The sequence below is a fragment of the Numenius arquata genome, chromosome 3 (genome assembly GCF_964106895.1).
Source record: "Numenius arquata chromosome 3, bNumArq3.hap1.1, whole genome shotgun sequence".
Taxonomy (NCBI): Eukaryota; Metazoa; Chordata; class Aves; order Charadriiformes; family Scolopacidae; genus Numenius; species Numenius arquata.
The window spans coordinates 31,827,491-31,844,318 of NC_133578.1; the positions used below are offsets into that span (position 1 = coordinate 31,827,491).

General features: G+C 44.9%; 1 protein-coding gene across 1 annotated transcript in view; it reads right to left on the reverse strand.

Annotated features, from left to right (window-relative positions):
• Positions 1-5,579: 5,579 nt before the first annotated feature.
• The window catches only part of PLCL1 (phospholipase C like 1 (inactive)), a 208,774-nt gene continuing 197,525 nt past the window's right edge, over positions 5,580-16,828 (reverse strand). Inside the window, exon 6 of the mRNA XM_074145356.1 lies at positions 5,580-5,762. Coding sequence (XP_074001457.1) covers positions 5,580-5,762 — 183 coding nt within the window. The remainder of the gene's footprint in view (positions 5,763-16,828) is intronic.

Genomic DNA, 16,828 nt, shown 5'->3' on the forward strand with positions numbered 1-16,828 from the left:
CTCTCAGTGGCACATTATGTCACTGAAGCACAGCAATTTTGTGATTTTGCATGCCAGAGTCAAATGAGGTGATTTAATGAGGTGTCACTTAAAACTGATTGACACCCGCAGTGAGAAACCACATTGAACAGCACTTCTACCTGCCAGGCCACGGCGACAAGCTGCTTGCATCCAGTGCCATCAGTGCCACAGCCCCAGCTGCTGCAAACCCACCCAGATCTGGGGATTTCCACTGGTGGGAATGCCTCTAGGTCCCAGGGCCATGGCCACAGACTTTCCTGTCCTCTGAGGGTTTCTCCCACAGCCACACTAATCCATGGGTCAGGGATGGGACCAATGACCACCGCCACCATGCCCCCAACCTTCACTGAGATCTGTGCAAACTTCTGCTGGTGGAAACCAACCCCACCAGTTACCAACCTCCTTCCTGCCCCAACAGTCCTTCACTGCCACTGCAGGGAGGGTGATGGCTCCCTTCTGGGGGCTCTTGGCCAGCGCTTACCCATAGAGACCCCAAAACTCAACATCCTGCAACACGACAACACGACATGCCAACACAACACCTTCTCTCCATGCTCACTTACTTTGGCCTCAAGTATCACGTTTGCTTCCCAACCCTACTATATTCACATCTCAATAAACAAGAGTCCCAACTGCACAATTTAACAGGGAAAAAAATACTTCCAATACCACTAATAAATCTGCTTTCGCAATCATTCATTTTTCTTCCAGTTCCCGGCGTAAGGTTGTGTGGACTGTGTGCAGCAAACAGCTGTCAAACGTAACACTTTTAGCCTCCTGCTCATGAGTTGTTGACCGAGATCTCGATTTCTGCACATTTTCTTGAAATTAATCCATAAATATTTCCTGCAAAAGCAATTTATTCATCAACTCTTTCAAATAATCAAAGAGAGCAGAAAATCCTCATTTAAAACACGACCCGTTTGACCTGGGGCATGTCCACATGGTGCTCTCTGTTGCAGGGGAACAGCTGGTGGGACAGTGCTTGCATCACATTTCTGGCCCGGCTGCTCACGTCTCAGTAATTGAACTCACATATTATTTTAAAAAGGAAACAGTTTTCCAGGGACCTGCTGTGGAAAGCAAATGCAAGACTGCTCAGCCTGAGTCTGTGCAAAGACAACCCGAAGGTTCCACGCCAGAACAGTCTCAAACAACACTCAGGTTTTGGAGGCGGAAAATGCACCCCAGCAGTACTCATCAGCTGCCCAGGGAAACGTACCGCCTTCTGCTTGGTGTGGCAATTTGGAGACAATTTTACAGGTAAAATATTATGGAACCCTATGGATTTTCACATCTGCCCAAGGAGGTGAGAGGGGCTGATGGGGAGGGCGTTCGGGTGCCTGGTGTTTGTCTTTTCCCAAGTGCACATTCACTGTGCTCAGATGTTTTCCTCCTTCACAATGACCTTTTGCCTGTTAGGAAGTAACTGCACTTTACAGGAAGTAAATCTCAGATTTATTGAATGAGTACATCATCATTTACTGCCGCTGCAATACGAGCTGGGGTTGCCACGCTCAGTCCCACAGCAAGCAGGGAGGGCAAGAAGAGATTGCTTCCGTGACCCTCTCACCTTTTTCTTTTTTGAAGCTTCCTGAGTTAGTCCCCTGCACGAGGCTGCTGTCTGTCGCTACAGGAGTGGGACGGAGGCCAAGGAGGCTACGACCTAATGTTTTAGTCTGAACAAATAGATGGAAGGGATGGATTATTATACAGGAAAGCTCTCCCCATGCATGCAATTATCTGATAACAATCTATTTTGGGAGATGAATCTCAGAGAGAGGAACACGCAAAACTCTCACCTTGTTTGCACTGGGAAGCTATGTTATCCCTTTAAAAAAACAGGGAATAAAATGCATGAAAAATGATACAGAAAGCAGCAGAATAGTATGGTGCTTTAACTCATTCTGAGCTCAAGAGAGGGAAGGGGAAGGGGTCGTTCCTGCTGGTCATGCCAGCACGTGAAATTTGGTAAGAACTATTCCTGCTGATTTAAGACTAATCAGGTGTGTGAACAGCTGGAATAATTTAGCCTCGTTTCCCGTGCTTCGTGGCTGGATTCCTTCGTGTACATAAGAAGCAAAATCCAAGTGAAACCTCTGCATCCACTCTCTCTTGTGGGCCCTGGTGCCTTACCCACAGAGGTCATGCTGCAGCCTCATGCCCAGGGAAGGTGCTGCCAGGGCCCCTCTGAGCCACCCATCTCATCTTTCCTTGGAAAATTTGCAGGAACTTAACACCTTGGAGGCAACTGCCCCTCTGCCACACTAGACCAAAGGCGCAGTTCGGTAGGTACCAGACACATAAGCATGTGGACAACGTACCTCTGAGCACTGAAGGAACCGGTGCCCTCAGGAGAGGGGAGCAGGTCATGGCTCAGCCTTCACACGTGCTGGCCCACCTGCACTCACCAGCGGTGGGAGGACCTGGCAGACACTGGTGTTACAGGACAGCCCAGACACAGTGCCTGAATGTTCTCCTGAGAGCACCAGCACACTAAAAGGGGTTTCAGAAATCTGTCACCTAATCCGTGCCTGGGAAGCAAAACATCATCAGTCTTATCTTACAGATGAGAGAACGACACAGGGAAAATAGATACTGTAAGGATGTAGGACTCGGTGGCAGAAGTGGATTGAGAACCCAGGTAGATTCACTCCCATATTGCCTCTGGAAGGCACCTCCCTATGCCAGTCCCTGAGAGCTTCTCTGTTTTCTAGTGGCTAAAACACACTGTAAAGAACTGCAAATACCCATAACCCTTTCCTGACATCACTCCCCCAGAAGTGCTATACACAACATCCTCCTATTCAGGTGGAACATCAGGCAAATCGTGGCTGCGCCACTGCAAGAAGCCAGGCACGTCATGAAACCCACCCTGAAAGGCCAGGCTGTTAGGCCCCTCTGTGTTGTTGCTGTTGATGCGGAACATGATTTTTCATGGCTTCAAGACTGCATTTTTATTACGCTGACTGACACTTTACCATCCACTCCCACTCCTAGTGACTTTGAGAGGGGCACAGAGGAGATGAGCTTTTGCTGCCAACCCTCTTCGTGTAGGAGGGAAGGTGGAGCTGCTCCAGCTGCAGGGCTGTGGCCACCAGCTCAGGCACAGTCCCAGCCACTGGGGTCAGTCCAGGGTGCCCAAGGTTTTCTGCTCCCTGTATTTTGGCACAGAAAGCCACACAGCATCACCTTGGCACAGGACACAACATGAATTCTAAACCTGGCATGAAAGGTGTGGGCATGCATGCTATGGGATTTCCATCCAGCCACTGTCTTCTGGGTGTGCAAATACATATAGAGCAAGAGCTACATGATACCCCTTTCCATGTGAGCACAGAAAGCAAGACCTTCTCTCTAGGTATTTTTACGTTCATTTGTTTATACCATCAGAGAAGGAAGGAGGACTAGAAGGTATTTTGCCAGCTGCTCCTGTACAGGCATTAGGATAGCCTTTCAAACTGAAAAAATCAAGCTATTTCTAGGTTTAAATGAAGCACCAAGAGGCAAGCTTCCTGAAGCAACCTCTGCCTTCCAAGAGATGCTTTCCGAAGGTGGTACTAGATTAACAATTTCCATCCTCCATAACTGTAAACACTGAAGGCCAAGTGCTGTTTTTCATATAAACGTGATGAAATCAGGAAGGTAACCCAGGAGGGCAAAACGTGAACGTGCACAGTTACACCATTGATCTGGGCTTTATGCCTTGCCTGAAACACAAAACACAGCTCTTGCCAGACCTCAACAAAGGCTGAATACTCACTCATAATTTAATCGAGAGATAAACAAAGGATTTAGGGTTGGATCTGAACAAGTCTGGCAGGTTTTACTGAAATGGTATTTAAGGCACCTGAGTTATAACTTTTGCAATAATACAGTTCCTATTTGGAACTGCATCTCAAGCAACTTACCCACCATAACCCACCTTTATCCAAGTCTTGCTGATTACCTTCTGTGTTAAATCACTTTAAAAACATGGGTCAAAGTTGTTTCATAGCTTTACTCTCTCAGTAATGTGCAGCATGAACATAATAGTGTTATTAAGAAATCAAAAATAACTTAACACAATAGCTATATAAGATTCTCAAATGGTCAAACTTTCAGTAATTACTTTTTGTTAGGTTCAGAAAATTAGCATATTTGTTAATCAAATTAATTTAAAAAGTAGCTTTTCAAAATAAAAGCAATGCTTTAAATAAATATAGTCTTTTTTATAACCATAAAACACTTAGTCCTGTTAAAGGTAACACAAATACTACACTCAAGCACAGTATTTAAACGATTGAAATGAATGTTGTGAGTATACATGAACTGGACAGTGGGAGGGACAAGGGCGCATTGCTTTGTGACATTCTCCTTCTCCTTTCTACAGCGCAACAAGGAGGTATCCAATTCTCAAAATCATCCTAAACATATGACGTGTCAGGGTATTTGTAACTGCTGCACAAAAATGCTGGTAGCCTGTTTTTTCCCCAAGCTATTCTCTACACTACATCTGTAGCAGTTCTGCAGCCTTGCTTCAAATGTCTAGCACAGCACAATTCTTAACCACAAAAACGTAAGGCCAGATCCTGCTCCCTTCATCCAACTGACTTCAACATCTAAGCAGAAGGCAGCAAGCAAGATCTGACCTCTCACACCTCCCACTGTAAACCAAATTTCACAGTTTGTGAAACCTGTAAAACCTTCCTTCCAATACCGGCATCACTGGGTGTTTCAGAACAGACTGAAGCTCACCTTCAGAGTTCATGATCACCGAAGGATATTCACAGCTCTCCTTGTAACTACGGGGCTGACTAGCTACGGTCATTATTACACAAGCTAGTGCCTATCAGCAAAGACTGTAGCTGTCCTGCAGGTCTACAAGGTAGCAACGATTTACTGGAATGAAATAAATCAACTAGTTCTTAGGTTAGCACGTGCTGTCTGGGTGTATCCCGAAGAGCAGTTTGTTAAAATCCAGTGAAATGTACACCTCAAATCTGATCATAATCTATCCAGCAACTCTGACCATTTAATATCCCGTTTACTTGGTTTGAATTGTTCATTAAAAATCACGTTCAGGATGTGCAGCAAACCACTGGTTTTGTCCTCACAAAAACAGCTGTCGGTGACATTTGTTGTTGCATTTTTTTTGTTTAAACAGCGTAACAGTAATGTAACCTATAAGTTAAATTATAAAAGCTGGAGAGTAAAATAAAGCACAAAACTGATACAAGTACTCTCTATTTGTTTTGATCTTCAGAATGAACAGGCCTATTCAAAGATGACAAAGGAATAAATTAGCAAATGACTAATGTAATGCATGAAAGGGTGTCTACAGGATTTGCATGTGTGCGCACACACACACACTTGCATACAGACAGCTTGGCTTCATTAGAAATCTCACTACCAGAGTTTAACTTAGATAAATTAACTGCATTAAAATACTGACATTGTGAGGATTTTAATACTATCAACACCCTGTAGAGGGCATTCCTGTGTGAATTTTTAAATGCTTTAAAAAAATAGTTTAGAGTTATTGAAATCTGGACAAATGCAACTGCTCTGCTTCCCCTTCACAGCCTCCCGTTCTCATCTCCGGTATCCTTCTCCTGTATTGCCTCCAGGCACCGTTTCGACTTGGCATCTGCATGCCCACTTCCAGTTTTGCTCAGTCCACATGACAGGCATGCTAGCTGGATCTGCTTCATGTTCTCCAGGGCTTCGTTCTTGGCATTCTTCAGGAGATCTCCTTGGCCCTGGGGATGCACAGACAGACACGCAGGAGAGAGTCAGGGATCACACACATCACTCAGAACCGAAAGCGGCAATACTGCTCTCCTGTCTCTGACACACTGTTTGATGCTCTAGAACAGGTCCCAGGTTCTGTCTCAAATCCCCTCTGCCTCCTTGTGATCACTAGCCCGGGAGGAAGGGACTGAAGCCCCTTTTGCAGCCTGGTACCCAGCTCAGTGGGGAAGGCAGCGGCCAGTACAATGGGCAGGGTGAGTGGGAGAGGTGCCACACTCCCCCCACAGCAATGGCTGCCAGCTGGGGGGCCCCCTGTGAGTTCTGAGACCCTGGTTACCCACCCCTTCTTGCACCCCAATTTGCTACCCTCCTTTAGCAGAGCACACTTGTAAGAAACACAGCACCCTGTAGTGACACACTGACTCCATTTGAACTGTTTTGTTTGGGACCTTTGAGCAGGAGAATGGGAATGAGGGACTTCACGAGCAAAAGCACGTGTCTGTACCATCTCAGAGCATTTAAAGGTGAGGTGACTAACAGGATGTCAATCCAACTTGTAACTATCAGGAAAAACATGTTACATGAAATTTGTATTAAGGAGTTGGTGTTCAGAAATGCCAAAATGAATATTTATGCAATATTGATATCTCAAGTGCCGTGAAGCAACAAGATTCTGGTGCTAGCGGATACAAGTAAATAAAAGCCAGGAGATGCATCTGGTTATTAAAATTCAGTATCACTAAGAACTTGAGCTGCTCTTCTCCTAATGTCACCTGAACTACAGCTTAAAGTACACCACCCGCTGCAGCATGTTATACGCATATTCAGAAGGGATACCTCCGCTGACTGAAATGTCATATTCGCATCCCTGCAACCTAACCTGACCTCCTGCAAACCCACAGATGCTTTGTCGGGTCCCAGAGGAGACAACAGATATTAACAGCAGTACCCGGGGCATAGTGATGACCGACCCTCCTTAGGTTTTCAAAACAAACCAGATGTGTTTGGAGGAGTCACAGCACGACACCTTCCAGCAGTGGGAGCATCTCTCTGCTCTCCCTTTCCCCAGACCTAAGAGGAAGGATTTATCCCACACTGATGAGAGCACAGTTCTCTTTTCACCAGCGCCTGGCACCGGACTTGCACCGCCTGAGCCCCGCAAACAATGTTCACAACGAAGAAACAATGGTGGCTTGCAAGTCCCTCCACACTGGTAAACACCATGTGGGAAACCACGTCAGCCAGGATGGCAGCCCGCACCCAGGAACGTGATTGCCTCATCTCCTGGTGACATGAATTTTTCCCTGCTGAACAATACAAATCGCTAGCCAGATGCTGGGAATCCAAGTCGATGCAAGAATAACAAAAAGCACTGGGACTGTGCGAGTGGCTCTGTGCTGTTTGGTATGAAGCTCTTTTGAAGAGATTTGTATCTCAGCAGCATGACGCTTACGGGAATACACAGACAAATAGCTTGGGATCCAGTGAGCAGACATGGTTTGAAAAAAACAAAACAAGAGTAATTTATGCAGCACATATTCCACATAGCCATGGTCTTGCTTTTAGGACAGAGGTTGAGCTTATGGTTAAAGGTGGTAGGCTGGAATGCAGGAGCCCCGTAGCTGCCTCGAGTACCCGGCGTGCCCCAGTCTCCCTGTCTGCAAATGGCACAGGAATCATGCTGGAGTGTAGCAAGAGAGACAACGCACCACACCATAGGCAAAGAGATCCGACAGCACTGTCATTAATGACACGATAATGTTATCAAAAAGGGTGGTAGATTCCTCACTACGCAAAGGCAGTTTTAAATAATTTGGGTTTAGGATGAAATAGACCCAGCTGCAGTGGGGCTGCTGCTTTTTTTTATCACACACAGGGGACTGAAGACACCAAAGGCTGCACCAACATGCAAGACAATATCGGTGTGATGATACTTTGCAGCCTTAACTTAATACTTAACAGTCAATACCTGGCACTATGTATTCCCTTAGCACAAGAAACAACTCAAAATAGACATCCCTACAGCACCAAGAGCAACTAAGCCCCAAACTTGGGAGAGCCAGTGCAACAGAAAGGCAAAATGATGATGATGAAGGCCCAGTACCTTGAAGCACCTGGCATCCCTTTAGTTGAGGTGTCTGCGGAAAGACTTCTAGAAGCTTGTCCTCTGCTGTGGCATGGCCAGCACCTCGCCAGGCAGCAGGAACAATCACCCACACTGTGCATGGAGGAGGAGGAGGATTTCCCTTCATGCAGCAGCACAAGATGTATGCAGCTCTGTAAGCTGACACAAAGAGCTTCAGCAGAGTCTATGTCGCTTTATTCATGTCATCTTGCTTCTCAGAGTGCGGGAAATATGTGGAAATCTTTCTCAGGGTGGCCCACAAACTGCCTAGGGACTCACTGAGACTCATTTAAAGGAAACTACTTGGGATTTGATACAGCTCCGCTCAGAAGACGACAGCCTGAGTCCGCCCTGCCAAGACTCCTCTCTGAAGTCCCCAGAAGCCAAGGGACTTCACACCCCATGTGAGGGTGCTGAGCCACCCGCTCTCCCTTATGCATATTCCAATTTCACATTTAAGTAACCAGGCAATTCAGATTATAGGTTTTGTCTGAAGCAATGTACAACATGTCTTCTCGTTCCAAGAAGAAAAACACTCCTCCTGAGCATACTTCCAATGTTTTGAAGACATTCTTATTTTACAGTGATCTAAAAACAGAAATGGACTTATCAAAATAGTGCAATTCCATTCATGTGCAGACCAATTGATTTATGTCTTAGTCTCCTTATATTTTTTATTTTTAAACAGCTGGTTCATTTGAGCAAGCTGAAGGAGCAAAAATGATTTTGAATCATCTGTCACCAGAAAATTAATGACAAACCAGCCCCTTTTGACAGAGCTGTCATAATTCTAGAGACACCATAAAAAAAATAATCTGTGGGCATGCTCTGTTTGAAAAGCCATCTGTTTGCTTTGAAAAACTGGCTGTGAGCATAATCCACTTAAGAAAAATGTCAGCAAAATTGTGTCAACACCTTAACAAACTAAATACTGGATAGAAGCCGGAGTAAACTTTAAAAGTATGATTACATTGAAACAACCTTCATAAATCAGTCATTGTGATCATCTCTGTGCATGGAACAATCCTCTTTGCCCTTACAAACAAAGCATCTCTCTTCCAAACAAAGAAAGATCACGATGGTCCCCTTCGGCATCTATCCATCTATCTCCCTTCTGCTATTGATATCATCAGCCTTCCTGAAAATAAATACTTGTAAGAAAGTTTAAACTCAGCATTTGGCAGGACACTAAATCAAACCAGAAGAGATTAATCGAGTGTTCCACTGGAAAAACTGATCAAGGGGCCCATTTTTATTTAGAGTTAGGGAACATTAAATGTCAGGTTTCATAAAATCTAACTACAACTAACTGTGGAGCCTCAGCACAAATTAACATTACAGTACAAATAATGCAGCTTGTCAAGCAAGTGTAAGATTATAAGCCTTTACCTTGACAGGCTAATACTACTTAGAAAACAGGGATAATCTGACATGGCTTTAAATACTGCTCAGTTTCAGTGACAACCCATGAAAGGCTTTAAGAAGCATAAGTAGTTCTAGGTAGACACTGGCAATGGCCTCGGATTGGATGAATTCTGTATGATATTGTTTATTATTTAATTTTTTTGCCAAATCAAACTCCTAAGTTTTTACGAGTCAAGACAACAGCTCGTTATATCCAACAACCACCCAGACTCTGAGGTTGGGGAAATGAGAGGAGGTGGTGGGTTCGGTAAGTGGCACCACTGTGTGTTCGACTCCACAATATTTTATTTTAATATGTTGCATGCACATTTCTACATAGGTGTAAATATATGGGTATGTACATTAAAAATAATTACTATTTCTAGTTCTATGCTTTCTAGGAAACACCCTGCAACATGTAGGTCATGACACACTGCTAGCTCTGGGCACCCACCAGTACTGAGGATCTGGGCTACCACACAGGAGGGACCCGCAGGCCCTGTGTTGGCAGCTGCCCCCACCAGCATCAGGGGGCTGCAGGAGGACCCTGAAGGCCACTGCTCGGCCTGTGCAGAAGGGAACTGCACCAACAGGTTGCCCCACACAAATGCCTCCCTTTAGTACCAGCAAAGTGGAAAATCCCATGTTAAGCAATAGGGCCTTCCCGGGGTTCAGAACTGGCTGCGTTTTCAGGGAGGCTGAAAGAGTGGCTGCGAAGGCCATTTTGTAATCTGCTGCTTGCTAAAGCAGACGGTTGCTTATCTCCTGGCAGACACGTTCTCTGACAGCACATAATGGGAGCTTTCCTCTCTGCTTCTCAGGGGCTGAGTAAACAAACAATAAATAACAGAGGTCTTACCACCCATGCCACATCATGCTCATGATATTACTGCTATTTTTTAGCTTTTTCTCAAAGAAACAAGCTCTTACATTATTATTTAATCCCAAAGTAAAATCTCCAGAGGCCGTCAGCGGTTGGCTGAAAAAGCCAAACATGGACAAATAAAACAACCACAAGCATTGCATCGCTCTACATCTCAGAGGTCACATGGGTAAGGTAACGACACCCATAGCTTCTGCTAAGGGATTCAGAAAGCCAAAACACTGGAGAGTTGCTGTGATATTGGGATATTCTGTGTGCAGGAGGCATTTACCGCAAGGGGTGCATTTTCCAAGTGTCATACTGGGACTTTAATTGTGTTTAACATTAATAAGGAGGCACATGATTAAATGATTGCACATGGCTTTGAAAATGTAATCCTGAGGAGGAAATCATTAATGAAATGATTTGACTGCTATGTTAAACTTATTACAAAAAGCAGATATTTTTCCATGCTTCCTTCAAAGTTAAATGTGGAAACAATTGATATGAATTTCATTGTGATACATTCACATTTCAGATCAGAGTATTCAAAAAACATACAAAGTATTTCTGTATCAATGCAGATTTAAAAAACCCACCCTTTTTATTACTGCTGCCTGTAGTTTGTCAAGAACTTTGCTTTATTCTCTGTGATAGAGATCATAGTGCACACATTGACATGAAAAATTACTGTACACAAATATTATACAGAAAGCGTATAATCACTTCTCGCACACTGAAAAATAAAGGATTGCAAAAATGAGTTACTCCACAGGAAAAGCAGGAGCCAAATGTTACTTGATAATTTATATTAAACACTTGCATAGCAGAAATTCACATCCTGTCAGGAAAATAAAAAGGTCACAAATAAAAAAGGTGGCACTTAGATGGCACTCCTTGTGCCACTGGTGTATCGTTTAAGGTCAGGGTTTTGGGTGTAGCTTCCCACATACCCAGTTCTGAACCAAATGCAAGAGCTTGTTTCTAACTGGCTGAAACCAGAAACAGCTTTGCTCCTGGGTAAATTGGGCAATCTGACCGAGTCCTTGCTGGGGCCTGAATCACCACATTTCTCAGTATTTGCTAGCAATTTCAGACGTCAAACCGAGCGTCTCATTTTGGTGTATCAGCGTGTTACTGACAGCCAGAGACCTTCTCTCCCATTTCCCAAAGCAGAATCTAGCAAAAATTTGCAAGAAGGAAATGGAGCTGTGAATCAATTATATCACATAGAGAACAGATCCGAGATGTACAAAAAAGAAAATATCTACCCAGGGAAAGGCAGTCACCACTATATGAAGTGTTAAATCTCTGTAAGCAAGAGCAGGAAAGAGAAACTACTGTGGAATAGATTGTTGTGTGTAGCTTTGACACAAGGTTACCTGATAAAAACAAGATGAGCATGAATTTTTAGATGAGCATTGAAATTGAATCGAAGGTTGTGCCAAGCAGCAACGTCAGAAGCTCTAGGGCTGATCTGATCAACGCATCACAGCCAACAGCTGAGACACTTAGGACAGCAAGACAGAGAGGAGGAGTATTGCTGTATCTAACCCAGACTACTCCTTACTTCAGCCTTTCTCCATTTATTTCATGAAGCCATTCAGATGCTGGCTCCAGGCTTTCCTGTCTGTCTGTCATTACACAGGGGGCGCTGAGCACGTTCAGAGAGCAGAAAGAAACTCAGGAGATACCCAGGAGAAACACCAGGAGTGCAGAACCGTCCTTGGCTGCACCGTATTTCCCAACTGTTTTACTACTTATGCAGAGAAAAATTCCTGATTGCACCTGATATTTGCACGAGTTCAGAAGCAACACTGGCAGCCTCGAGGCCACTCATCAACCTGCCAAGACACACAGCCCGAAGGTGATGCATCCCAGCCAGCAGCCTCCTGCTGGCAAGCACCTAACTGAAGGCCAACTGCTGAGTGAAGAGCTAAGGGGTAACCATCTCTGCAAATACCATTTACAAAGCACAGTCTCTTCTCCAGTGCAGTCAGTTGCAAGAGCGAGAGGGCAACCCCAGCATTACTCCAGAACGTTGGTAAAATTCACATGGCAACACCAGAGCAACCCAGTTGGGAGCTCCCTGTACAAAAGCAGAAGGGGCACTCAGCAGTTTCAGGGAAAACAGGCAGGAACCTGGATTATGGACCCTCCCCAGAGCCCATTCAGTCCCAGATTGACCTGAGCACCCAGTAGGTTCCAGTGTATTAGTCCAGTTGTCTTTGAGGCACGGATCTCTGCAACTATAGTAGGTGTTCAGATACCATAGGAAAGGGACAGAGGTTAACTAAAATGAATAAATAAATGATAATAAATATAATAAATAAATAACGGACAAAGTAAAGTAGGATTCAGAGAACTCAAGCTTGTAATACAGATCAAATCTTAACCTCACCCATGACTCAAGTGTGACTACTCATTGCAGCCACGGGCTGGATTACTCTGTTAATACACCCAATGGTTTTGTGATTGCAGACAGGTACTCTGATCCAGGGATGGAGCCTGATGCTAAAATTGTAAATGTGGTATGTTAAGTACACTATCCAGGTTACCTGAAAACCAGTTCCATCTGATTTTAACTACTTATACTGAAACTCCCAAACTAGACCAATCTGCCAGTTGCTCATTAGGCTGTACCACACAAAACCCAAAAACTTTGGAACCAATTTCATTTGCCATTTGGGTCTCACACTGAAGGTCTGTATTGGAGAGAATGATTAAATGAGGATCTACAGAGGTATCCAGCATTATTAGCCTGGCTAGGTTTCTAGGAGGCTAGTGACAATTCCCTGCACAGCCAAGCAGTCAATCCCACAACACAAAGCAGTGACGTGAGCGGTTGCGAAGAGGGAATGCCAGCTGCCTCTGCCAATGTGGCACCTCCTTGAAAAACACCCGTGGCATTTTTCACCTTCTTTTCCAGCCATTAGAAAGGTGCAGTTAAAAACGATATGTCTGTGCTGGATACAGAGAGATAGCCCCCTCGGCACCACACTGGGCAAGGCTCCCCAGTTAATTACTAAACTGCCAGCCCATCACTTGTATATTCCCAAACCGTGGGACACAGCCAAATGCAAACCTTGAGGGCAGCTTGGGAGGTGGAAGTGAACAAAACACCTCTGTCATACAAGGAAAACCACAAAAACAGTCATGCAATTAGCAAAAAAGCAAATACTTAGAAAAAACTTCTGATTCTGGCTGCTGGCCTTGCCAGCGTGAGTATACCACTGCCTTGTGCAGCCATGGCAACTTAGGAAAGAGAGTCTGTATTTGTAATTCTCTTACAGAATTTGCCTAATGAAATAAAGGCGAAGGACATATGTGGCCAGCTTGCACTCTGAAACACAGTCAAGTGCCCTCCCAAACCTTACTGGCCCTAGACCAAAGTCTGAGAAGGAATTAACATCAACCATTTGCTTGAATGCCTAAGTGGCAAAACCACTCGTGCTGCAGCATTCTCTATTGATCTTTAAACAGAGCTCTCCACTGAAATCCATGGGCTCTTACAAATCAATCACACTGTATGGCTACTAATCTATTCCTTCAAGCAGGCATTTTACGTTTAAAAAGGGTGGGCTTTTCTTTTCTTCTTTTTTTTTTAAATGCCTCTTGCTTCTCTCTCATCTGGGTGTTTAAATTAAATTACCTTATATCAGGCTGTCAAAAGCAATAAATGTGAACATCGACTGTCTGTAACTCTGTTGTAGCAGGAATTTACTTTCAGAAATAATGGCATTAATTTGATGTTAGCCATGTGCTGAGCAGTTCAGCTGCTTGTGTATCTCTCAGACACTGCATCTAGCAGACAGTTTGCAAGCACAGCCACAAATGCATGGACTCTTGCTATCAACCCCTCCATGCTAAGAACCTACCTTTTTTTCTGGTGAAAGGTTTGAAATCAACGGGTTGGCTGGCAGCCCAGGAGTGCACAATCAATACTAAGAAACCCCCACATCATTGAAGAAATTGGGGCATTACGTATTTTTGATACAGAGCCAAGACATGGAAATCAAAGCTGTATGGCCAGGGATTTATTTCTTAGTCCTCCTTTGGTCACAAAACCCAATTCCCCACAAGTACCAGCACCAGCCAGTAACTCCAGTAAAGTCCAGCGTGTCCCAGAAAAACAAAGCAAGGGGAAGAAACACGAGGCAGAAAGGGCACTTTTTCTGTGTAAAAGGACCAGCTGCAGGAAAAGATATGTTTTGCAGCTAATGAAACACCTGTGCAAAGCAACCCCTGAGCAAAACACTTGGCCGGGAATAGCTGGCACTCCCCCCCTTCCCTGCTCCCTGATGCCCTTCACACTGACTCACAGCCACCCAGGCTGCAAACCACACAGTTAACATCAAAATCATGTCCTTCATTGCAAGTGTTGACAGCAAAATGTCCATTAACTTCATCAGAAGCTGGAAAGGTTTTACTGACCATCCCCAAGATGATTCTGTTTTGACCAAATACAACAGGCATCTGCGAGGTTTGGAGGTTTTTTGTTTGATTGTGAGGTTTTTTTAGAGGGAGAGTGTTACAGGAGATGTAGCACAAATAGTACTCTCCTTAGACCACTGCTTAGGGCAATAGCTAAAAAAAAAAATACCCCTGCAGCTGTGTTAATGCTCACTGAAATAATCTAATTAAGATGAAATGAAATTACGCAAGTCAGAGCGCAGAGTTTCTGGACAGGTAACAGCATACTCATGCAGTGCTTGTTCCTGCATACAGCTCCTTACGCTCTCCTGGTCTCTGAGTAACCACCTGGCACAAAGACTAATTTCTGAGCAACTCTATGGTTTGCAAATCCTCCTGCTGTGGTGGCAGCTGGCAAACATCACAAGCTGACTGGGGTGCAGGAATCTGCAGAACCCACCCGAGCTCCCCATTCCTACTTGGGGAGATGACACCCCTCTGGTTTGGTTGCTCTTCTCCCTTCATGCGAGGTGCTGTGGGCAATTTCTAACCTGTTCACAAACAGCACAGATCACAAACTACTTTTTGCTGAAGCAGAAAGCCTTAAGGTGAGACCAAAAATGCCAAATCACATGAAAGGTTAAGCAAAAAAGAAAAAAATAACACAAAATGCTATCTAACTGCTAGGAGGGACCAGGATTTTAGCGGACCCCTAAACAAATGCTCTGATCCACCTACTCCCTGTCAGCTGGGACATTCACTGTCCAGGGACCAGCCCTCTAATTCTGGTCCCTGCAGTCAAAGGCAAGTTTGCTCTGTAAAAGCACAGCTAAGCCACCTTTTCTGCTTGCGTTCCCATGGCCACAGGTCAAAGAGGCTCCTGTGGGGTCAGTGGCCATGCGCCCTGCGCTAACAGGGCTTGTTTCCCTTGGGAGAATCCCAGCCTCACCCTTTCAGTGCAGATGTGAAACCAAGCACAAACAGTAGCAGGTACGGTTAGTTTTGTAAGCACCACACTGACCCAGCAGGCAGAGATCTACCAAAACAAAGCGACTGAGAGGGGAGGACAAAACCAGGAGGGGTCAGAAACAGGTATGGCTGGATGTGAGAACCTTCTGGTGGGAATGGAGACACAAAGCAAACTCAGTGAGCCAAGCACAAAAGTAAGTGGTACAGGATGGGGACTGTAGTATTCATTTACATATTCATTGCCCCAAAATGTCAATGAGGGAAACTGAACAAGGCCGATTTCCAACCCATTACAATGCCATGCCACAGAAAATAAGAGGCTTTTTGGCAAAATTGAACTCAATTTCTATGACTGATACAGAGAGCTGTAGTAATACTTCCATAGCTACTGGTGAGGGTTAGAGAGGATGACTTTAGACCACACAGCTTCACACCACCGAGATGCCCTCTGAAGGAAACTGTCCTCCTGACGCTGCCAACAGCCTCCAGTCTCAGCCCATTCCTCCCAGACTGCTAAATTAGGCCCCTCTGGCTGAGCTGTGCAACTCCCATCACCTTTGCCACTGCATGAACACGTTAAAAAAACATCAGGTGCTTTTCAGTGCCTTCATGTGGCTCACCTCCTCCCTGCTGATAGGCACACCAGCATCACTGGGTCACTGGTGTGACAGAGCAGGAGCCTGGGAGACACTGAGTGAAAACAGGCAGAGTACTTAACTGCAATTATTGTCACTCCCTGCTCTGTCAGTTCGGGGCGACCACAGCGTATCAGTAAGGCTCCTCCTGTCAATACGGGACCTATGTCTGATCTGTAACAGTGAGGATGCTGGAGAAAAAGAACTACTATATAGGCCTTTTTAACTTACTCATCTGACTGTTGTGTCTGCTTAGTATGCTCTCTCACGTACACAGCCTATCTGACATAAGCAATGCCATCTTTTTCTTTTTGTGATCTAAAAATAAACAGCAGCTGCTACAGCAACAGAATCACTGGGTTTGTCTCAGCTTTTCTCCCCAAATGGTTCCCACCTCTACCTGGGGAAATGACCCATAAGAAAGGGTCCTTTAGCTCCTGCAGGGCTCGTCACCTTGCACTTGATTTCAGCCGACCCAGGTGAAAGAAGACTGTAGCTGTCAAGGATACAACATACAAGATCATGGTTTCCCAATCCATTGTTCATACAGTAAAGCTTATTTCCACCTGCAAGCACTTGGGCCTCTGATTTCCCTAGCTCCCACACAAGTTTTTATGAACACTCGCCATGTTTAGGGCTTATGGGATCTACCAGGGTTGCTGGGGA